General features: G+C 39.1%; 1 protein-coding gene and 1 pseudogene across 7 annotated transcripts in view; one reads left to right on the top strand and one right to left on the bottom strand.

The window, feature by feature from the left end:
* STRBP (spermatid perinuclear RNA binding protein) overlaps positions 1-24805 on the top strand; it is a 74710-nt gene that overhangs the window by 31698 nt on the left and 18207 nt on the right. For all 6 annotated transcript variants that reach the window (XR_014782488.1, XR_014782489.1, XR_014782490.1 and 3 more), the window contains exons 10-15: positions 5042-5134; positions 5751-5950; positions 12761-12919; positions 14831-14965; positions 15371-15511; positions 22635-22758. Coding sequence is in view for 3 of the 6 variants with exons in the window: in XM_084798469.1 (XP_084654595.1) it covers positions 5042-5134; positions 5751-5950; positions 12761-12919; positions 14831-14965; positions 15371-15511; positions 22635-22758 (852 nt within the window). In the remaining 3 variants the exon portion in view is untranslated. The remainder of the gene's footprint in view (positions 1-5041; positions 5135-5750; positions 5951-12760; positions 12920-14830; positions 14966-15370; positions 15512-22634; positions 22759-24805) is intronic.
* On the bottom strand, positions 19758-22496 carry LOC311606460 (small ribosomal subunit protein uS5-like; annotated as a pseudogene). The gene has a single exon. The product of its transcript is annotated as a small ribosomal subunit protein uS5-like (transcript).

Below are 24805 nucleotides of genomic sequence, written 5' to 3'. Positions count from 1 at the left end.
CTCTCAAATTCCAGTTCCCTAACATATTCTTTATTTTCCCTGTGCCTTAGCCCTTTGCTCTAGAGACTGTGTGGGCTAGTCTTCAGCAATGGAAGAAGTCCCTGAATTCTTTTCATGGTTTCCCTTCTGTCTTCACTCTGTATCCTCTGGCTTATCATTATGATCACTCCCTGCAACACATACAGCTTCTGATCTTGATTCTGCTTACTGTGTCTTCTGTCGATTGTTTTAAGTAGTTGAAATTCATTTTCTACCCATAGCACATTGCTGAACATGGCTGCGGAAAAAACACATCTTGACTGCTCTCCTCCCTTTAAGCATTTTCCTTATGGGGACTGTTTGTGTTGTCTGTACTTGTGTACAAGTGGAAGAGTTGTCTCATAGCACTCAAAAGCTCTTTAACATCTCTCATTCCGTAACTCCTCCTCTCATTGGATGATCTGCATGCTTCTCTCTTTTTAGAGCAGTATGTCCGCAGGTGACTAGACATACTCTCATCTTCTGTCTTCCATCTTTCCAGTATCTTATTTGATGATCAGCTTTTTTGCTTGTGTAGTATGTTGTAGCTCCTCTGCAGCCCCCTCATCTTTTTCTAACTTTTTCCCCTGTGAATTGAGCTTATTCTATCAGGCTTTCTTCTTCATTGCTACTCAAGTATTACCTGTGACCTTTCCTTTACCACACTCAGTAGTTTGCTCTGAGCACTTCAAACATTTTATGTGTATGGCTGTTTTGCCTGCATGTGCAGCACATGCATGCTGGGTGCCTGCTGAGACCAGAAGGAAGGCATTAGCGCCCTGGATCTGGAGCGATAGTTGGCTGCTCTGTAGGTGCTGAGAGTTGAACTTAGGCCTTCTGGAAGAGCAGCTGGTGCTCTTAGCCACAGAGTTATCTCTCTAGCCCTTCAAATAATTATTTTTTTAAAAAGTTATTTATATAATCACTGCCATGGTTAAGAAACAGAATTTGTCTGTTTTTCAGGTATCATCTGTGAATCCCACCCTGTTATGTTCTTGCCATGTGAATAATGTGAATTATTAATCTGGATTTTTGGACAGTGTTTTCCTCTATTTTCTAGCTTTCCTTCTTGAGTGTGCTTTTTTCAATAATTTTGTTTTATTTGCTTTAAACTTTCTAGAAACTGAGTTATACTAGTTTAATCTCTTGTGGCTTTAATCTTTTTGTCCAGTATTGTTTGAGTTTAATTCTAGGTGTTATAGTAGTTTGTTATCTTATAGTCATCTATAGTATCTATACTTTTGAAGAATTTTTAGGTTATTTAGTATTTCTCAGCCATCCACTGAATTGTTACAAGTACTTTCATGCATGCCTTTTGAAGTGTTGTCTTGGAAAAAAATTTTTTTTTCCTCTGAGAGGGTTTCTCTGTGTAGCTTTGGCTGTCCTGGACTCACTTTGTAGACCAGGCTGGTGTCAAACTCAAGTGATCCACCTGCCTCTGCCTCCTTGAGCACTGGGATTAAAGGCGTGCACCACCATGCTCAGTGTGTCTTGGAAATATTATAGGCAACAAATGACCTAGAAATTTGTCCTGTACACCAATTTTCCCTTCTTCCAGCAAAGTATGACAGCCCCTGCTGCCCTCTATTCTCAACATGTGCTATTACTGGACACTTTTGTAACATGAAATGCTACTTTTCTTTTGCGTATCATATGATAACTTTCTCTTGGCTCTTTGAGCCAGCTTCTCATTTATATTTGTTTATTCTTCTTTGACTTTCTGAATTCTAAATATTAAAAATATCCCAGCATTCAATCCTCAGCCTTTGCCTTTATTTGCGCTTGATTCATTTAGTCTTCTGTCTTGAAATTCCTTCTTTTACCAAAACTGGCCCTAAAGTTGTACTTCTATCTTATTACTAGTCCTCCAATCCACAGTGCCTTTACATCATCATCACATGAATTGTCTAGCTTAATAACAGCTCAGACCTAAGATACCTAAAATATAACCTTAAAAAAAATCTTCATTTTTATTTTATGTACATGAGTATTTTGCCTGCATATATATCTGGGCACCATTATGCTCCTGGTGCTTATGGTAGTTCAAAAAGGACACCAGGTCCCCCTGGAATCACCCATGTAGGTGCTGGGAATCAAACCCAGGTCCTCTGGAGGAGCAGCCAATGTTCTTAATTGCTAAGCCATCACTTCAGCCCTTTTATCCTCTGTGTCTGTTCTTTTTCCCAGGCACTGGACATTTTTTTTTATCTTCTGTATTTGGCCAAAATTTGTTGAGTCAGTATTGACACCTGCTTTTACAATACTTAATTATACTCAGTATTTTTATAGGTGGTCAGGGTCTGGGCCAAATGTTTAGAGGTTTCTTGGATCTTTTATCCATTGAAGGTAAGTATTCACACAGACTAGCAAAAGAAGTAAGACAACTTTATTTTGAGCAAAGATGTACAGATCAGAGGAATACACTGCTAAAATTGACTTATGCGTGAACATACTTAAGACCCCAATTGTGGCTTCTTAAACACCTTTTACGTTGTTTAGGAAAAAAGAGTTTGGTTATAAATGGGCATAGTTTGGGTGGTACTGTATTTTGACTAATAGGTCTTCCTCCTCTTCCTCCTCTTCCTCCTCCTCCTCCTTCTTCTTCTTTGGTACTGTTCAGGTCCCTTCCTAAATACTTCTGGTTTTAATTATATGCACACCCACTTATGCATAGCATAAAATAGTAATGGGGTGATTCTCCCTAAAAGTTTGCTAGAAGTCATAGTTTTACCTTGCTTAGCACCCAAATCAGTTCAGGCTAAATCAGTTCTTCTGTTCTTCGTATTTGTACATGTTGGGAATACACTTGAGTAGAATTCATCTAAATTTAATTGCCACTAGGGGTGAAGAAATTTAAAAAGTGTGTGTGTGTGTGTGTGTCTGTCTGTCTGTCTGTCTGTCTCTGTGCATACGGGCATAACCAAAACCAAATGGAGCCCTAGTTACCGAAAACTATCTCCTGTGAGTACCTGCATCACTGTTATATAGCATGTTGTAATTAGTCTCTAACACTATGGCCAAGCTCTTTGAGGACAGGGGTATGTTTGTCCCTGTTACTTGTTAAGTACTTAAAATTGCCTTATGTTATAAATGCTGAAAATCTCTGTTATTGAATATATGCATACATGCATTTACAATAGGAATAAGAGATGCTGGCTTTTGAGTACTTGTGAGGATTAAGTTATTACATGTAATGGATTTAAGGATGATACCAGACCTATGTGGGTAACATTTATGAAAAATATTTTGCCTCAGAAGTGATCTGATTACTAAACCATGAAGGTTAAAATGATTGCTTTTTTATAAATGTAAACCTGTGTTTTCCCTAATTATTGTGATCAGCCCCAGGTCCTTGAGCTCTTTTCCAATGCCAGGGCTGATCAGATGAAGTCACAGAACTCTACCCATGTAGCTTACATACTTAATGTATTTAGCCAGCTTATAATTTCTAGTCAATTAAGGAGCTGCTTTTAATATAAGCTAATGCATAGGAGAAAGATTGAATAAACATGGTTCCTTTTTAAAGCTCTAGAAGACTGACATACTTAGAGTTGTATGTAAATGAGACACTGACGCTGAGCAGACACTACTATTTTGGTGGAGAACATTAAGATCGAGCTGACTGAAAAGTCCAGGACTCAAACAGTTGCTTACCTCAGTGATTATGCCAGGGGACAATAACTTTTGATACTGAGAAAATACAGAACTTCACTGTTGTTGCATATTTTGCCTAGAAGTATCTAGAAATCTTGTTTCATGAATATCTTGAACATAACTTTTCTTAGGAGAAGTCCTGTTAACTGATATTTAAGTTGAAGACAGAATTCATTAATATTCTGGGACAATCTGGAGACCTTTCCTCTCTTTCTCTTTTGAAACTTGAACAGCAAAGCTCCTACTTATGCTTGGGAGCATTGCTAACTGGCTGCTTCTTCCAACATTTGTATTAGTATCCGTTAGTTTAGGTTTCTTTCTATTATGTTGTTCCTAAGTCTCATGTTAAAATACTTTTTAAGATAGAAGCCAAGTAGAAAATACCTTGGAAATGCAGTTAAGGATGCACAAAATGTATATGCAAATAGACAATAATACACAATGTTCTTCTGACTAAGTAGGAAGTTGATAATGGGAGAAAAGCCTCAGAAAATTGTAAAGAAAATCTTGCAGAAGACATAATTTGATGATCAGATTTAAAAAACATAAGAGTTTAATAATTGACAATGATAAAAGCAATTTAGAAATACTTAAAAAGATAGATGAATTTTTCTAAAGGTCACTGCTTTTAATCATCTGATACATAGATGGCAGACTTTCTGTTCATGCTTGTAACAGATGCTAATAGATTCCAGTCTAGTCTGTTTGGCCTCTGTACTAAAATACCTTTGACTGGGTAACTTAGAAGTGACAAAGGGTTATTGCTCACAGTTACGCAAGCTGGAAGTCTAAGCTTAAAGCTCCAGCAGAGTTGATGCTTGGGTGTCTGGTAATGGACCTTTCCTCTTTCCTTTTTTGTTTTCTGAGACCAGGTCTCACTCTGTACTCTGGCTGCTCTGGAATGCACTATGCAGAGCAGGGTGGCCTCAAAGTGACTGCCTGTCTGTGCTTCCTGAGTACTGCGCTATCACTGCCCCAGCACTTGGTAATACCCCATTTCTAACAGATTGCACCTTATGTCTTCATATTATGGAGGAGGCAGTCTCTTTCAGACATATTTTACAAGCTCACTAATGCTCGTTAAGATTTTGCTTCTCATCATTGCAATAGGGGATTAAGATTCAGCATATGGATTTTAGGAAGACAGAAGCTTCCGGATTGTAGCATAGACATAGACGTGTGCATACCTGAATACATGTAGGTATTTACAAAAATGTTAATACATTGTTTCAAAAGAACATTGCACATTCTAGATTATAAAGATGGTACTTTAATTGATCACTGAAAACTTCTTTTTGAGATTTTTACACTCAAATATTATATAGGATCATTGTTTTAACTGACAGTGAAGGTCTGTAATTGTTTGTAGGTGCTGGGTCTTCAGCTCTAAAAAGGCCATTTGAAGATGGATTAGGGGATGATAAAGATCCCAATAAGAAGATGAAGCGAAACTTAAGGAAAAGTATGTAAATCCTTATTCTTATTGTGGTAACTAGAAGGTTTATAGCTTCAGAAAAATAAGAAAAGAGTTTAATTGACTTAGAATTTTAAGAATAAACCTTAGTTGACAAAATTGGTAATTGAAGAAATTAGAGTTTCTAAGTTTCATTACTTAAGACATCAGTGCTCACAAATACATTAACGTGACATTATTTTTACCATCCTATTATTATGAAAAATTTGAAGACTACTTATGGGGTGAATTTGTATTTGTATTTCAAAACTACTAAATTTTTAAACATGTGAAAGACCTAAAAACATTCTTTAGATTTATGTTATGGCTATGAATATTTTGCCTCCATGTATGTATTTGTACCATGTGTATGTCTGGTGCCTGCAGAGATCAGAAGAAGGCATCAGGTACCTAGCAATGTAGTTACTGGTGTGGTGAGCCTCCATGTAGGTGAGGGACTGAACCCAGGTCTTCTGCAACAGCAGCAAGTGCTCTCAACTGCTGAGTCATCTTTCCAGACCATCACATGGCAGATTTATAGTGATTAATAGGTGCTACAGGTGTACAGTTTGGAGCAAAATGGCTTTCTAGTTAATTTTAAATCTGCTTTCTCTTTCTTTCATAGTTCTGGATAGTAAAGCAATAGACCTTATGAATGCACTAATGAGATTAAATCAGATCAGGCCTGGGCTTCAATATAAGCTTTTGTCACAGTCTGGCCCAGTCCATGCCCCAGTCTTCACAATGTCTGTAGATGTGGATGGCACAACATACGAAGCCTCAGGACCATCCAAGAAAACAGCAAAGCTTCATGTGGCAGTGAAGGTACAGTATTTTTACTGACTTCCTTTGTTTTGTTCTGATAAGTGCTTACCCGTGTCTTTAAGGCTTTAAGGACAGTAATGTAGAAGCTTTTTCACCTATGGATCACATTTGCTGTTGTGACATGATATTTGTTGATTGTATGCAATTTAGAAAATAAAGGAAAGTAAATCTGTCAGCATACTTGTGAGGAAAAGGTAATATTTATACATGATACATTATTCATGGTGATGCTCTGTTCTTGAGAATTTTTATAGGGAATGATATTGAAGATTTTGGAACAATCATGCATATAGGAAGTTCTCAAAAAAAAAAAAAAGAATCTCTCAATAAATACATTTTATTTATTGTGGACTAATGCCAAAATGTCACACATCATGCATGTGCATTGAAGACTGATTTTTACTTAAATTCTGTCATATAAGAGTATATGGTGTAGTGGAGTGTGGTGGCGCACGCCTTTAATCTCAGCACTCGGGAGGCAGAGGCAGGCAGATCCCTGTGAGTTCCAGGACAGCCTAGTCTACAAAGTGAGTCCAGGACAGCCAAGGCTACACAGAGAAACTCTGCTTGAAAACAAACAAACAAACAAAAGAGTATATGGTGTAAAATAGAATTAGTCTGTTTTCATGGACATTACATTTGCTAAAATACCATTAAAGTAGAGGAAGCACTATGCTAGATGCTAAGTTAAGAGTTATGGAGTTTAATGTGAATAAGATGGAGATATATATAATGAATATATGGAAAGTATATTGTATGTTAGATAGTGATTAAAAAAGAACTGTAGGAAAATAGTAGCAATATAAAAACTATTCTGCCTTGTTTATAAGTTTGGTGCTTAGGTATGATTTTTGAGACTGTGAATAGAACCCAGGACATCAGACTAAAAAAATGTTAGGAAACTATTCTAGTTGTTTTCTATTGCTGTGATAAAGACCATGACCAAAATCAATGGGAGCAGGAAAAGGTTTATTTCAGCTTACAACTTACATACAGTCCATCATGAAGGGGAGGGAGGGCAGAAACCGAGAGGAAACCACTGAAGTATAAGCTGCTTGCTGATTTGCTCCCCCTGGCTTTCTCAGTTTGCTTTCTTAAATATCTCAGGGGTGGCTTGCCCCCACCCATTGGTCTAGGCCTTCCCACATCAAACATTTTTTTTTTCAAAGCCCACAGACTTGCTGACAGACTTCTTATAGAGACATTTTCTTGATTGTGTCAAGATGACAAAAACAAAACAAAACTCACTAGTGCAAATGAGCTGTACTGTATACTCAGAGAATGAACCACAAATTTAAAGCTCAATTCTATAGCAAGTGAGACAGAAAAGCTTGTGAAATAAACTATGATAAAAGACCAGTCAGTTGGTTTCTGAGAGTCACAGTTGTATTGGTATAAGGGTTAAGTGGGCATTTCTTCTTGGGTAGATCTTCACAAAACAGGATGCTAGTGTCTCCTTTTACTGTATGATAGTGGCTTTATAGCAAGTTGCAGTTCAGTAAAATTGGCAGGTATCTTGGTATAGTGGCAGTTTTTTTTTTTTAATGCAGTGAATTAGATGATATTGTTATTTGATGCTGTGATACAATATTATACCATGATGGATTATTTTAACCTAACTTGGTAAACATGGGGGACTTGTAGCCTTATGGTTTCTCAGTTTGCTCTTTTACACATTTTAGAGGTGTGTAAGCACACATCTTAAACATGTTATAATTCTAATGGTATTGGGCCAGAGGAGCAAGTTAGCACCCTTTTATTATTTGTGTTTGAGAAGTAGATGGCTTTCATGCTTTTTTTCTTCCTCTCTTTCTCTCTTTTTTATTTTTTCTCTTTGTCTTTAGTTGTAGTTTGGGTAGAATGTGCAGTTGAGTAGTAAGTAAACTATGTGAAGAGTTGAGTTCTGCCCATTGTGAAGGTCACTCAACTAGATTGCTCATCCACTCAGAGGAAATGAAATATCAGAGTGAATCAGTGTTGACGCTTTGGATACCCTTTGTGGATAGTTTGTTTATTTGGTTTGTCATAGGTATTCAGCAATGGGATATGGAGGTAATCAGAAGTAGCCTGTGTTCCTTTCTGGGTTTCCCCATTCTTATACACTAGTTTGTGTATTGGGCAGCTATAATCTAGAGTTTGCTTTCTGTGTTGAGGCAAAGAGTTCTTTCTGAAGTTTTCATAAAGTTTTAATGTTAAATTTTTTTTATATTTATCGTGTGTGTGTGTGTGTTGGGGAGGATGTACACGTGTGATGGTGTGACTGTCACAGTACAACTTGGGGGATTCTGTTCTCTATTTCTACTTAATGGGATCCAAGGTTTAAGCTCAGATTTGGCAGCAGGTACCTGTACCCTTTATCTTGCCAGTATAATCTTTTCAGGGAGTTTTTATTGTGCATCTAGCTTTGTAAAAGTTGGCTTTTCTTTCTCTTTTTATATGTCATGTGTGTCTGTTATACTTTAGACGATCTGTGAAACCTTAATTCCAAGAGTTAGAAATACAGTAATAATTTAACATTAAATATAGTAGGTGTATTTCTTCCAAGCTTTATTTTTACTTAAACTTGCAATTCCAAAATTCAAGAACATGTTTACTGTTTGATGTAAACAAGGGTTTGTACTAACTGGGTGGCAAAACCCAAGCTGAATTGATACAAGCCTATTTAGTCTTTATTCCATTTATGTTTCTGTATATGAATATAGGGTAGTACTTGAGAATTCACTTGGGATTTGGCAAATAATTTAGTATATGTTTTATGTTGGGTTTTAAAATGGAAACTTGAGAATTCTCAAAACAAATGGGCTCTAAGAGCTAGACCTATATGTTATATATAAAAATGTACATAAAGTATTTTTATATTGTTTTGCTTATCTCAACATAAGTTATTTTTCTATCAAAGCTTATTCTAATAACTGATGGGTGAAAATTCATTTTTATCAAGCTATCATGAAGTAATTGTTTAGGATGTAAAAATTTATTGCTTTACATATTTTTGATCCTGCTGATTATCCTCTAAGATACACTCTAGAGGTGGAATTACTGGACCAAAGTTAATGAATAATTCACTTTAAAATGTATCAGGAATTCTATTATGTATCAGCAATATATTGCCAAATTGCCATCCCTGAAGGCTATCCACATATTTACAAATGAGTTCAAGAAACAGTGTTGCATTTATGAAGACAGATCTTTTGATACAATTCCTTGTAGTCCATCTTTCCAGTCCGCTGTTCAGTAGCTTGGTGAGGGCACTGTACCTCTTCAGACAAATCACTCCAGAATCAAAGAGAAATGAATCAACTAGAGCTCTGTCTCTGCCACCTAAGTGTGGTTTGGCTACCCAGCTACAGCTTCCCTCTCCTTCTGCCACTCGTTTACCTGAAAAGCCCCTGACAGAGAGTACCCCTGACAGAGAGAGAGTACCCCTGACAGAGAGAGAGTACCCCTGACAGAGAGAGAGTACCCCTGACAGAGAGAGAGTACTCCTGACAGAGAGAGAGTACTCCTGACAGAGAGAGAGTACCCCTGACAGAGAGAGAGTACTCCTGACAGAGAGAGAGTACCCCTGGCAGAGAGAGAGTACTCCTGACAGAGAGAGAGTACCCCTGACAGAGAGAGAGTACCCCTGACAGAGAGAGAGTACCCCTGACAGACTCGTTTCATGAAAATCGTGGTTGGTGTAGAGAAAAGGTAGTATAGAAGGGGACAAAGAGTGAAGACTTTTTTCAAAGACAGGATCTCTGTGTGTAACCCGGGCTGGCCTGGAACTTACTCTGTGCTTATTACATGGGTGCTAGGATTCAAACCCAGGTCCTCACTGTTGTGTAGCAAGTAACTTTAACTGTTGAACCATCTGTTCAGTCCCTAAGTAGCAGAGTTCTTTCTGAAGGCAGGCCAAGGTAATTGGACATTCTATGTGAGATTGTGTGAGATGAGAGGATTTGGTCAGATGCTGTGAATGATTTGCTAAGAACAGAACCAACTTAATGTAGCAGAATTCTTGATGCAATGGGCTATTGTAAATAACGACTGAGGATGGAGCCTAATTTAAACAAAAATGTCCTTAGGATCCTAGCTAGAGTTTGGTCAAGAAGTAGAGAGTTGTAAACTCTTCACTTCTGACCTCTGTAGCCTGTGCTAGTACCCTGAGAAGAGAAGAAGCGTGATAGCGAATGACTTGAAATTTCTTGTTAGTCCTGTCCCTTATCTGTCAACCCTCCCTCTAGATTGAATCAAGGACTTCATGTATGCCAGGTAAGAGCTCCAGTTCTGAGTGATGCGTCTGCCTTTTTTAGTTATTTTAAAGGTTTATGTGTTTTTTATATGTGGCTAAGTGTTTTGTCTGTGTGTATGTGTGCCCATGCCTGCAGTTGGTCAGGAGAGAACGCTGGGTTTCCTGGACCCAGTTACAGGTGGTTGTGAGCCACCACATGGGTGTTGGGAACCTAACCCAGGTCCTCCGTAAGATCAGCCAGTGCTCTCAATGGCTGAAGCTCTTTCCAGCCCTTATCTGTTACTTAAAAAGAGTTATTAGGTATCTATTTGTATTGAAAGTACAATTTGTACAATTTCAATTTGTATTGAGAGATACTGAGCTTGGCAGTGGTAGCCCACGCCTTTAATTCAGCACCCAGGAGGCAAAGGCAGATAGAACTCTGTGACTTCTAAGTCAGCCTTGTTTACAGAGTGAGTCTAGGACAGCCAGGGCTAAACAGAGAAACCCTGTCTGGAAAAACCAAATCAAATTAAAAAAGGGGGGTGGGGTAGAGGGTGGCTGGAGAGATGGCTTAGAGGTTAAGAGCACTGGCTCCTCCAGAGGTCCTCAGTTTAGTTCCCACCAACCACAAGACTGCTCACAACTTATAATGAAATCTGATGTCCTCTTCTGGTGGGCAGGCACATGTGCAGGCAGAGCACTGTATACATCATCATCATCATCATCATAATAATAATAATAACAATAATAATAATGGATACTGTAGTCTTCATGAGATAATATATCACTTTTAAGAACTATTGGTAAATGTACTGAATTGCATTGCTGTCTTAACTTGTGTTAATAAGTAAATGACTTAAGACAAGTGAGAAAAGCCAAGAAAGAAGTGGTATTAAATAGTTAGCATTGCAGTTTTAAATCATCCATGTTAATCTGGGAAGTACTCTCTCCCATGCTGTGATTCTGAGATTTGAACGTAGGTCCTCTTAAGTCCTAGACCAGTGCTCTCATTCTGAGTTACATCCCTCTATATGCCTTTATACTAGAGGAAACAAGCCTTATTATTGGTGATACTTGGCTTTTGACCTATGGTGGGCATTACTGATGTTAGTTTTGTACCCGTGGCTCTTGTCCTGGGTGAGACTTCTCAGGGAGAGCATTATTAACAAGACTCAGCAGAGCAGGTATTTTCTCTATGAAATATTGATGTGACTAACCAAATGTTAATCAAATGTTAGTGTTCTTAGTGTAAAGTGCTGCCTGAATATTTTCAGAGCTTAAGATGTTAAAAGAAGTTCTTGGCTTTTATCTATTGCCAAATTAACTCAAGGAATTTATGACGAGACAAGAATGCCAGGTTCTCCGTATATGAATTGTATGAGTTAATTTCAAAATTGCTTTGTACAAGGTTCAACTTAAGCCCCCTTTTTTGTTTAGAGTATTACTGTTTTATCTATATTAGTAAAATGTTCTATATAGGTACCATTTTCTGCGATGGCTGTTTTTTTTTTGTTTGTTTTGTTTTAATTTGTCTACTGTAACAGCTTTTTGAATCACCAGTTAAAAACAGTTTGTATAATGGAGAAATAGCACATTGCTTTTACACACTCAAGCAACTGAAAGCTGATCTTTTATTTTAGACTTTACCCCTGTATCTGCGGACATTGTTTTAATTAAAGGCTGAGAGAATAGCCCAGAGATGAGTGTGTATGTAGCCTGGCAAGGCCTTGAAGTAAAGTAAAAAAGCTTTAATCAGTAGCTCTCAAAATGGTGTTAACTACTTTGAAAGAGATTTAAAAAGATACTAATGAACTCTTTCTTTTGTTTATCATAAAAGCAGTTAATCTGGAAGGAGAGGTCAAAGGTGATTTACATATTTGTGCACACATATTTGCATACACGCATAGATAGGCAGTATTGTAAAAGCTTTGTTTCAGAAAACTGAGAAAACTCAGAACCATAAAACTATGAAGCCTTTAGAGAGATGGATAGAAACACAGCTGGAAATTGTGGCTCTACAGGCAAACAGAACCAACCAGATACAACAGAACAAAGCACTAGCAAAAACTCAATTCTACTCATTGGCCAGTTTTTCCTCATGGTTGTGACATAGAATTTAGAAGTCTGCTGACTTAGTCTTCTTCTTTTGCAGATACAGAAATTGAAGACCATAGGAGAGTGATAGGATTAAACTTTCAAGCCTTCACTTCTTTCAAGTTTAGTTTTTCCCCCCTCAGGAGGGAAAAACTGTTTGACTGTGTGCCCCCTTCCCCCACTTCCATTGGTTGAGCTTGACTGTGCTATATGTTCTCTTTACTGTTTACCTCCAAATTAAATGAACTGGCAGCAATTTTAGGCTTGAGTTTTTGAAGTCTTGAAGCTAAGTACTCTGAGGATGTGTTCCCCTTTTCATGCAGTGCCATCCTGGAATGTGGAATGGACTGAACCAAGCATTTACAGATGTAGCACCATTCTTGTTTTTTACAGGTGTTTTAAGAAACTAAATGTTACAAATTTTGAAATCTATATATCAGAATTTTAAAAGGCTATCCTTTTTCATTTTGGGTAACTGTGTTTCAATGGAATTTGTACAGGTTTTACAGGCAATGGGATACCCAACAGGTTTTGATGCAGATATTGAATGTATGAGTTCCGATGAAAAATCAGATAATGAAAGCAAAAATGAAACAGTGTCTTCAAACTCAAGCAATAATACTGGAAATTCTACAACTGAGACCTCCAGTACCTTAGAGGTATACTTGTGTCCTTTACTTCATTAGGGTTAAGTAGTGTGAGCACTGTGGAAAGAATGCTCTGTGTCTCATAGAGGCATATATTACTAACATTATGTTTTATTTCTTTGAGTGGTGCTAGGTATCAATCCCTAACTCTTCTGCACGTTAGGCAAGAACTTCGCCACTGAGACACAGCTGGAGTCTCTGTTGCTTTTTGGTTTTGTTTTGCTTATTTTTGAGAGTGGGCTTCTGGTAGTCCAGGCTGGCCTCCTCCAACTCCCTGACACTGCCATTGACACTGAACTTCTAACCCTCCTGCTTCCACTTCCCAAATGCTGGGATAATAGGGACATTGCCATAACATAAGCCTATTTGACCTTAATTGAGCCCACATTTATTTCTAAGTATATTTATGAAGCCAGCCATATTTGCACATAGCTTTACATCTTGATCTTCTATCTAAAAAGAATCTGTTAACATACCTATGCAAAAAATAGGTACAACCTAATTTAATAGCTTACTGGCCATGGAAGTAACTTTTAGAATGCCATAAATATAATGTATCAAGACTCAGTACTAACCGAAGGATAAAAACCTAAAAAAATCTAGTGGAGGAAACAGATTCTTTTTTGAAGTGTCTGCTAAGCTGGGGTACATAAGGGTGTGCATAATTCACCATTTAATGTGTAAATCCCACAGGAGTGTGTAGACTTCCCACTGTCTATTTCAGAATAAGAATCAGTCCTGAATTGTCAACTGGTGACCCTAGATAATAGAATGGGATGAATCTAAGTTCTGGGTATGTACGGTACTTTGGGGTCAGCCCTTTGTTGACTCTAAACAGTGGGCTTTGGAATAATAGGAAGAGCTTACATTGTCGATTTTTGAAGAAAAGTGTTTATTGGGAGTAAGGAAACACATACACATAGCAGACCTACAGAGATAAAGATTCTCAAAAAGTGAGATTTTATCTCAACAGCCCAAAACAGAAGGTGATACTCTCTCCTGTGTTTCCACAGCAGGCGCACACAATTTCACAGTGATGGGACCAGGGAATGACTGCGTTTATTGTTATTTCTAAACTTCAGAACCCATAGGATTTTTAAACAAGATTTATTTATTTATAGTGTATACACTGTTGTGTCTGCATGTACAGCTGAGGCTAGAAGAGGGCACCAGACCTCATTGTAGATGGCATGGTTGCTAGGAATTGAACTCAGGACCTTGGCAAGAGCAGCTAGTGCTCTTAACCTCTGAGCATCTCTCCAGCCCCCAGAATCCATAGTTTTATAGCCTCTTGTTTTTACATTAGGTGTCTTCAGGTATGTTTAGAGGGACTGAGAGGCTTATAGAAACACTTGCCTCCCACATGCAAAGCTTAGTTATTTCTTGCATACATAAAGATAAAAAACAGTAAACCATCAAGACATCAAGCAAATTCCACTTGTTGTCTCTGCTTTGTTAGTTACCCGCAGTGTCAGAACAGGAACAATGTAACTCAGACCTTGGAATTTTGAACGGAGCTGTCCTACTTCAAAAGCAGGTGCTTGAGACGACAACAGTACTACTGCTTACAGTTTCCTCAGGAGATTCATTTTAGCCCTTACATGTTTTAAAGTAGACTTAATGAGTTTACCTTTTTAGCATAATTACATTAAAAAGAAAATTGGGGCTGGAGAGATGACTCAAGAGGTTAAGGGCACTGACTGCTCATCCAGAGGTCCTGAGTTCAATTCCCAGCACCCACATGGTGGCTCACAACCATCTATAATGTGATCTGATGCTTTCTTCTGGCCTGCAGGTGTATATGTAGCCAAAGCACTGTATAATAAACAAACAAACAAACAAACAAATACATCTTTAAAAAAAAAAGAAATTTAGTGTTCAGAGGTCTTGATTCAACCTCTCTTTCTTCCTTGTCCCTTTTAGGTAAGAACTCAGGGTCCTATCCTCACAGCAAGTGGTAAAAATCCTGTGATGGAACTCAATGAAAAAAGAAGAGGTCTCAAGTATGAACTCATCTCAGAGACTGGTGGAAGCCATGACAAGCGCTTTGTAATGGAGGTGTGTCCCTAGATATATGCCCACCTTATTTTAGTTTTTTTAATCTCACAGAGATCAGATAATAAAAAGCATTTTAGAATCTTGTAATTTTAAGAGCACTATTTGGGTATTCTCTACCTTATGATTTTTTTTTTAAACCTTACTTTTTAGATTGGTGTATTTACTAATGTTTTTCCTGCATGTCTGTATGTGTATTATTGGTCTGCTTGTTGGATCCCCTCACACTAGTTACAGATGGTTGCGAGCCACAATGTGAGTGCTGAGAATTGAACCTCAGTCCTCTGCAAGAGCATCAAGTGCTTTTAATAGCTGAACTGTGTGTCCAGCCCTGTGATATCTTCGAATTAAAACCACACAGAGGGAGTTGTTTGAGATAACTGTAAAGAGTGCTATTTTAAATTTCAGGTAGAAGTAGATGGACAGAAATTCAGAGGTGCAGGTCCAAACAAGAAAGTGGCCAAGGCAAGTGCAGCATTAGCTGCTCTGGAGAAGTTGTTTTCTGGACCCAATGCGGCAAATAATAAGAAAAAGAAGATCATTCCTCAGGTATGAGTTAAGCAAGCTTTGTAATACTCTCAAATTTCCTACTTACTTGCTGCTTTACCATTTCCTTAAGTTTTATTGTTTTAAACCCAGCACTTGGGAAACGAGGCAGGCAGATAGGTCCCTGTGAGTTTCAGGTCAGCCTAGTCTACATATCAAGTTACAAACCAGTCAGGGCTGCATGTATAGTTGTGTGTCCCTGAATGTATGCCACATTTGTATAGGTATACAGAGCCCAGAATAGGGCGTGGAGTTCCCTGAAGCTGGAGTTGCAGATGGCATAGGCAGTTGTGAGTCACCGGAAGTAGATACTGGGAGTGAAACTCAGAGCAGCTAGCACCTTTAACTGCTGAGCTATTTCCCCACCTCCAGTGTATTTTTAGTTGATATATAAGGTAATGGGTTTCATAGTGACATTTATATACATGTTAGTCATTGTACTTTTTCTCCCAGCCATTGCCATCTGTGCTCCAATCCTCTTCTCCACTGCTGGTACCTTTCCTTCTTCCAAATGGTCTTATTTTGCATAACACAATATCTCCAGTTCCATCCATTTTTCTGAAATACCATAATTTCATCTTATTTACAGCTAAATAAAATCTACTCCGTGTGTGTGTGTGTGTGTGTGTGTGTGTGTGTGTGTGTGTGTGTGTGTACACACATATCCATCACATTGTCTTTATTCTTATGTGTTGAACTTCTAAGCTAATTCTGTGTTTCAACTATTGATGCTGTAACAGTAGATATTGGTGTGCAAGTATCTTTGGTAATATATAGATTTAGAATTTAGAATTCTTTGGGTGTATACCTATAGGAATGGTGTTGCTGTGTTATATATATTGTAGTTCCAATTTTAGTTTATTGAGGAACCTTCAAATGATTTCCATAGTAGCTACCAAATTTACATCCCCACCAGCAGTGAATAAAGATTCTTCTTTTTAAAAAAATTGGCTTTATATATATATATATATATGGGTATTTTGCTTGCTTGCATATATATTTGTACCATGTATATACCTGGTGCTTTGAATCCCCTAGAAGTGAGTTATAGACAGTTGTGAACTGCCAGGAGGATGCTGGGAATTGAACCTGGGTCCTATAGCGGAACAGGCAGTGCTCTCAAACACTGAGCCATTTCTCTAAGCCCCATGTATAAAGATTCTTAATCTATATTCTTGCTGGAATTTCTTGTTTGCATGTGTATTATTAGGTGGTAGGACCAAACTGGTGGGCAAATCTGAGGACCTTGGGCTTGCAGGACAGACACTCTACCACTTAGCTGTATGTCCAGCTTTCTTTTCTCTTCTCCCTCCCCATCTCTCCTCCCCTCCTCTCCCTTCCCCTTCCCTGTTTTTTTGACAGTAGTTTTTCTGACCTGGGTGAGATAAAACTTCAGTGTACTTGTTCTCTGGTGGTTAAGGATGTGTTGGACATTATTTAAAACACTTACAGCCATTTACATTTTTTCCTTTGAGAGCCTTCAATTCATTAGCCTATTTTTTGAGTGAAAAAATATTTTTGGTATTTAATTTTTGGAGGTTTTAAAAATTATTATTATAAATTATTGATAATTCTCCTGTCTGATGTGTAGTTGGCCAAGACTTTTCTCCCATTGTGCACAATGTCTTAGCATCATTTTGATGACAGTTTTTCTGTTGTGTAGTGGGAGCTTTTTAATCTCATGCAACTCCAATTTGCCCATTCTTGAGTTTATTTCCTATGTCATTTGAGCTCCTTTTAGAAAGCCCTTGCTGGTTCCTGTTTTGTCCAACATTTTTCCCTTTAGCAGCAGAATTTCTGATCTTTCTTTAAATTCTTTGATCCATTTTAGGATTTTGTTTGTTTTTGGTTTGGGTGAGAAATTGGTCCTTTGTTTCATTCCTCTATATGGATATCCTTTTTCTTTGTTGATAGGGTTGTCTTTTTTTTTTTTTTTTTTTTTTACAATGTATGATTTTTATACCTTTGACAAACAACAGTGGCTGTAGCTGTGTAGGCTTATTTCTAGGTCTTCTAGTTTAGTCCATTGATCTGTATGCTGTTTTGTGCTAGTGCCATGCTGTTGATGCTACTATGGCTCCACAGTGTAATTAGAGGTGAGCTATTACCATGCTTCCAGTCTTAAAGTTCACTATAGAGATTGTTAACCTCTGATTAAGTTTATTTCTAGGTATTTTAGTTAGAAGCTGTTTAAAAATTGGATGTTATTCTTGACAAATGTGTTAATTTTATATAGAAAATTTACCAAGTTTTATTTGTTAATTTTATATTCTGCCACTTTTCTGAGAGTGTTTATAAGATTTAACTTGTCTTTTCTTTAGGGTGTTTTAAGTATAGGATCTTGTTGGCAATTTAGGGTTATTTGATTTCTGTTGTTCCCCCACCCCAAAACCCCTTCTTATCTTTACTGCTCTAAGTAGGACTTTGAGCACTATATTAAATAACAGAAAAAAATAGGAACCTACCTCATTTCTGATTTTTTTCTATGTTTAGTATAGTGTCAGCTATAAGTTTCTTGTATATAGCATTTGTTGTCTTGATGTATGTTCTTTCTATTCCTAGTTTCTTTGAGGCTTAATTTTATTTTTTTATCATTATTTTTAACTTATTTATTGCTGTAGCAGACATACACATGAAGGTATGCATGTGAAGTTAGGACAACTTAGAGAAATTGCTTCTATTCTATACTATGTGGGCTTTGAATCTCTAACTCAGGTCATCAGGATCAGTGGCAGTTACTCTTACCTGCTTAAGCCATTTCATTGGCTCTCTTTTGGATTTTTTTTTCTTTTTAACTTTTTATTGATTCTTTGTGAGTCTCACATCATGCACCCCAGTCCTACTCATCTTCTCATCCCCTTGTATTCGCCTTCTGCCTTTGTAACCTCCACCTACCAACATAAAAAACACATACAACAAAGCATAGAAACATGTTGTCATGGAAGCTTAGTATGTCACAGTGTGCCCCACAGTATACACTTCTATCCACACACCTTCACTTGTGAACGTTCATTGCAATGAGTATTGGTCTGTTTTGAGGTCGCTGGCTTCTGTCACATCATCAATATTGGATCCTACCCTGCCTCCTCTGGTTATCCTGTTGTTGCCCTTTGGATCAGCAGGACCAGCCCTTTCACGTGCCCCAACAGTGCACAGATGATGTAGATTTTGGGTAGGCCAACTCAAAGGCCTGAGTCTGGGCCTGAGTGGTTATCTGCACCACCAGGGTGACCTCTGCACCACTGTTTCAGCTAGGGCACCCAATGCTGCTATAGGCAGAAAGCAGGGTCACTTCTTCTGTGTTCACATCCCTGGGGCCAGCTTTACCTGTGCCCCCTCTACCAGGGACAGCTCTTCTGTTTTCACAACCCAATGACCAGTTCTGCAGATTGCTAGAGGCGGCATCAGCTCCACGCCTTTGAGGCTGGCTCACTCACCTCTGCCATCAGGGTCAGCTTCGCTGTGCTGTCTGGGTGAGGCACAGGGCCTACTCTCTTGAGTGCTGCCTCAGGTGAGCGGTTACTTTCTTGTCACTGACCTCAGCACAGCAGCCAGAGGTCCCAGCCCAAGGCAAGTCAGGTGGACATTTTTTTAATCATGAAGAAATGAATGTTATCAGAAGCCTTTGCTGTATCTATTGAAACGACCCTGCAATTTCTGTCAAGGCTGGTTGTGTGCCACTCTAGCTTCTTCTGAATTAATTAATTAATTAATTAATTAATTAATTTGCCCTACCCCCCAGCTCCCAGCAGGGTTTCTCTGTTTAGCCCTAGCTTTCCTGAAACTACCTCTCTGTAGACTAGGAAGGCCTAAACTCAGAGATCTGCTTGTCTCTGCCTCCAAAGTTCTGGGATTAAAGGTGTGCACCCCCACCATCGAGCTGAAATTGTTTATTCTTAATGACTTGGAAGCTTTTTCTTTGGGATAGGATGTGAGTAATGTATATTAAGGCAGTACTTCTCTGTTCAGTGGACTTTTTGGTTTATGCCCATACTTTATGGAGAGTGAAGTCATTGTTGGTACAGTGAGGAGTGGAGGTGATTTGGGCTTTCTAATATGAATATTTGTCCAGGTCAAAATATTGCCTGACTACCCAGAGGTACCACCCTTCTACTCTCTTACTACCATGTCCTTTTAAGGTTGGGGGAAGGGATTGAAGGGGGAGAGGAGAGAAGGGGGAGAGGGGGGAAGGGGGAGAGGGGGGAAGGGGGAGAGGGGGAAGGGGGAGAGGGGAAAGGGGCGAGGTGAAGTGTGAGTGCAGTATAAAGCATGACAGTGTTGTCTGTGCAGACTCCTGCTTTGGGAATGTCAATGCCACTGGATACCAAGGATCTTTATAAGCTATTAGGAAAAGATGGCCTCTAAATTACATGTATTAAGCATAAGGTTTTTCTACCCCTTAATTTTTGTATTACAAAGACAATTTTTAATATTTTAGGTCTCAATTAGGTACATAATTATGAGGGGATAAGATAATGTGAGTAAAATATAAGACATACTGTCTTCTTCACAGTGAGTACTGGTGGTGATACTAATGTCTGAATAATTATGTGATAAAAACAAATACATTGTTTAGACTAATGAAAGGAACTTAGACTAGTTGTGCTTTAATGAAATATTATATTTAGGTTATTTGGCGTAGGGTAAGTTCGTACCATTACATTTTACAAAGAAGAAAATTAAAACACTAAAAATAAAAAACTGATTAAGAAAAAAAACTGATTAGGTAGTTAAATATTTAATTGATGAAGAAGGCACTACTGTGGGAAGGAAAAGAGGGCATTAGAAGAGGAGCAAAGTATATATAAAATGTGATGATGAAACCCATTGTACTTGACTGATGCAGGAGGATCTGTGAGTTCAAGGCTAGCCTGGCTATATAATGAGTTCCAAAACAAATGAAAACAAAACAAAAACCCAAATGATGAAATAGGAAAAGCAACTGCATTTTCCATGTGGCTACACAGGGAAAACCAATCTAAGAAATGCACTCCAAGGGACATTAATATTCCTAGGTTACTCTGTGTAGACAAGAAAAAAGAAATGTTTCATGTGGGGAAAGGGGATATTGATAATTTATTTTACCAATTGCTGCTGCTTCTAATATAAGAGAAACAAGCTAGGTCTTATTCTTATTTTACAATTAATAGTGGAGATTGCCTGAGAGAGAGGATGTGATATCATCAGTGATACATGGCATTTGAAGCAAATTGAGGATTCAGGTAGTGTTTTACTTAATGATTAATACATACAGACACAGGCACATGTGTACATAGGACAGAAGAAACAGGCTCAAAGAAATCCCAGGACCTCATAGATAAGTGAGTGGCACCTGCATCTTTGGTCTTCCTGTCTTACTCTATTTAAAAAACAAAAAAAAACTCAACACACCTTGCTCAGGTTCACAGATAATTCTACGTAGTGTATTGCAAAAATATTTGGTGCTTGTGGCTGGGAATTCAGTGGTTTTTAAACCAATGTGTCAGGTGTCTATAATTACTTTAGTCAGATCTAAAATGACTGGGTGTACTTTGACCACTCGGATTTATATATTGAAAATTAACTATTTCCTGGGTAACTCACTAGTGAAACAGTTACTCAAATATTTCAATGTGTCAGCACATTGTTCAGAATAGTTTTTTAAATGTATTTTATTAATTTATTCATATTACATCTCAATTATCATCCCATCCCTTGTATCTTCCCACTCCTCCCTCCCTCCCATTTTCCCCTTACTCCTCTCCCCTATGACTGTGACTGAGGAGGACTTCCTCCCCCTGTATATGCTCATAGGGTACCAAGTCTCTTCTTGGTAGCCTGCTATCTTTCCTCTGAGTGCCGCCAAGCCTCCCCATCCAGGGGAGGTCAAATATGGGGCACCAGAGTTCATGTGAAAGTCAGACCCCACTTTCCACTCAACTGTGGAGAATATCCTGTCCATCGGCTAGATCTAGGTCGGGGTTCGAAGTTTACTGCATGCATTGTCCTTGCCTGGTGCCATAGTTTGAGCAGGTCCCCTGGGTCCAGACAGAATAGTTTTTTTTTTGTTTGTTTTGTTTTTGTTTTTTTTTGTTTGTTTTTTAAACAGAATTAATCCACTTTATTTTTCTTGTAAAAACCCTTATGTGGTAGCCACAGCTGGAGCCTGGGTTCTCTGAACAAACACTCTGGTGTGGGTTTTCACAAGATGACCAGTGAATTCGTGATGAGACTTGGTGAACACAGTTTCTTTCCAGAGATCAGGTGTCAGGTAGCTGTAGGTCTTGGAAATGGCATCAAAAGTTGCCTTGGCAAAGTTGCCCAGGGTGGCAGTACAGCCCCCTGGCTGATGTGTAGCAGTCATCAATACCGGCCATCATCAGTAGCTTCTTGGGCACAGGAGCTGAGACAGTGCCAGTGCCTCTGGGGGCAGGGATGAGCCGCACCAAAACAGAGCCACAGCGGCCTGTCACCTTGCATGGAACAGTGTGTGGCTTGCCAGTCTAGTTCCTCCAGTAGCCTCTTCGCACAGGGACGATAGAAAGCTTGGCTAAAATGATGGCACCTCGGATAGCAGTGACTACCTCCTTGGAGCACTTACCACCAAGACCAACGTGACCATTGTAGTCCCCAATAGCGACAAAAGCCTTGAACCTGGTCTGCTGGCCAGCCCGTGTCTGCTTCTGCACTGGCCTGGTCTTGAGAACCTCATCCTTTAGTGATGCACCCAGGAAAAAGTCAATAATCTTGGACTCCTTAATGGGCAGGGAGAACAGATAAATCTCCAAGGACTTGATCTTCATGTCCTTAACCAGGCAGCCCAGCTTGGTGACGGGGATCCACTCCTTGTCTTCGGCTTTACCTCCACGAGCCCCCGCGGCCTTGACCACGACCGACCGTGGCCCCTAAGCCCGCTGCCGGATCCTCCACGGAAGCTGCCTCGCACTCCTAGCCCTGGGCATTTGGTGTTTTCCCGAGGAAGAAGAAGCCAGAATAGTTTTTTAAGGTGTAGGTGTCATTTCTTTTTTGCAGATGGCCAACAGAAGAGTCTAACCACAGGTGGTTTACCGCGTCAGCTGAAGCCCCGTAGTAGGTGATAGGCTGAAAGCTCTTTCTCTCAATGATGACGTTGTTGTTGTTACTACAGGCAAAGGGTGTTGTGAATACAGCAGTATCTGCAGCAGTCCAGGCAGTTCGGGGCAGAGGAAGAGGAGCTCTGACAAGAGGAGCATTCGTCGGGGCTACAGCAGCTCCTGGCTATATAGCTCCAGGTTAGTGCCACTTGTTAAAGATAAATTGGCCTCTTGGATTCCAGGCCTGAAGAGCACCATTTCCTTATTCTCAAACGGTGTATGTGAAAGTCTCTGGAAATACTGCACATGAGTAAGAGGAATATATACAATGTCAGAAGGGCTCTACAGAGTCACTAGAGTCTTTCTGGAGGTAGAAGAAAGATAAGCATGGCTGACGTTGGATGGAAGAACGTGTTTTGAGAGGAAGGAATCTAAAAGCTGTTCTGTGAATTATGGTGTTTCGACAGTGTAGCAGGATGTGTTCTGTGGGTTACCATAGTCATGCTTGGTTTACCACAATTGCTATGGAGCTTAATAGAGGTGAGTCCTGGATAAGTTAGCATTTATAAAATTCAGTATTTGAGAACAGTGAAAGAAAACAAATGCAACACAAAATAAAAGTGTGTGTGTATGTGTATTAGGGGGAGTGAGGAGTTTATACAACTTATTTATTCAGAGCCCATTATATATACGATGCTCTATTTCTTCTTAAGCCTCAGTGTTTCCTTGGTGGAAATTAGTTTCCAGGTAAGGCAGCCAGGTCTGGGTGAAGCAAGCAGCACAGTCAGGACTTGGATGCAGGTACTAGTGTTCCTGGAGCTATTGACTTTTTTGCTTCACCACATGGCTTAGGGAGATCCAGAAAGCTGCCCACTTCTCTGCTTTCTGTTCAAATACATATGTGGTTTTAGTTATGAATCATCTAGCTGGCTTGTCTTTTTCTTTCTTTCTTTTCTTCTTTTTTTCTTTTTTCTTCCTTTCCTTTCCTTTTCTCTTTCCTTCCCCTTTCCTTTCCCCATTCCCTTTCTTTCCCCTTTCCCTTTCTTTTCCCTACCCTTCCCTTCCCTTCCCTTTCCTTCCCTTCCCTTTTTTCCTTTTTTCCTTTTTTCCTTTCCTTTACCTTGGCTTTCCTGAAACTGCTTCAAATTCAGAAATCCGGCTGCCTCTGCCTCCCAAGTGCTGTGCTTAAAGGCATGTGCTGCTCTGCGTGACAAGCTGGCTTGTTAAAGTGACAGTTTTTGTAGTGGTGAAGCAATGAAAAATTTCACTTGAGAAGCCATTTGCATTTGTTGACTAAGATGAAGCTTTATATGAAGATTAGGGCTTATCTAGCCCCTGAGAGTTCCCTTAGAATTGCTTCATATGCATGCTGTTGCCATTTGGGAAGTTTTATGAAGAATGGCACTTTGGAATTACAATTTTACTCTGGTTGCATCCCTAGATGAAATGTCTTAAAAAGAGTTTTCTTGATTTGAAACGTACCAGATATAGATTCTACTCTTGTTCAGTTTACAGTGTGGAAGGTGAGGCATGGTAAGCAAGCAACAAAATGTAAAACTGTGCAGCATGTGAGGGAGGAGATGGGATTGTGCCATGAAGTGTAGCACTACCACCTGATCTAGTCTGCTGGGTCCATGACGGCTTCCCTGAAGACTTGACACTGGAATGGAGTGTGGAGAGGTAGCAGGTGTTAAGTGAGAGGGCTGGGGTGGAAGAACAAATTCTGTAGGCAGAGACTCAGTGCTGTTGCTGGCCCTCTGGTTAGACACATTCGGTTCTTTCATCGACAGTAGTTTATTGTATAGCATGATCTCTGGAAATCTCCTAAAAGGCAGAGAGCCTTGAGTATGTCAGGAAAGGGTACTTCATACAGTTTTTGGCTTCTTCAATTCCCATATGGGCTACGTATACTTTGACTTATTATGGCTTGGATTTTGTCCACAAATCTTAAGTAGTGTGGGAAGTCAAGGGTTTGAAGGAGAGAAAGGCAAAATTAGATGTTATTTATAAATATTACTCCTTCTATAGGGTAAAGAGTAGATGGAAGGACAGACATGGGCATCGTGGCACCAATGTGAGGGCTATTATAGATGTGTTACCTGTATAGTAGACAGTGGATGGAAATTGGTAGATGCAGGGAGAGTAGATGGGTGACAAGATGTGAAGAAATTACAGGAAGCAACATTGTCCATAGGTGAAGTATTTAGACTGAAGGATGACGTTTCAAGGGTACTGTCAAGGTTTT

This window comes from Acomys minous (assembly GCF_964271855.1).
Source record: "Acomys minous genome assembly, chromosome: 10".
Classification (NCBI taxonomy): domain Eukaryota; kingdom Metazoa; phylum Chordata; class Mammalia; order Rodentia; family Muridae; genus Acomys; species Acomys minous.
This window is presented reverse-complemented; position numbering and strand designations above follow the sequence as displayed.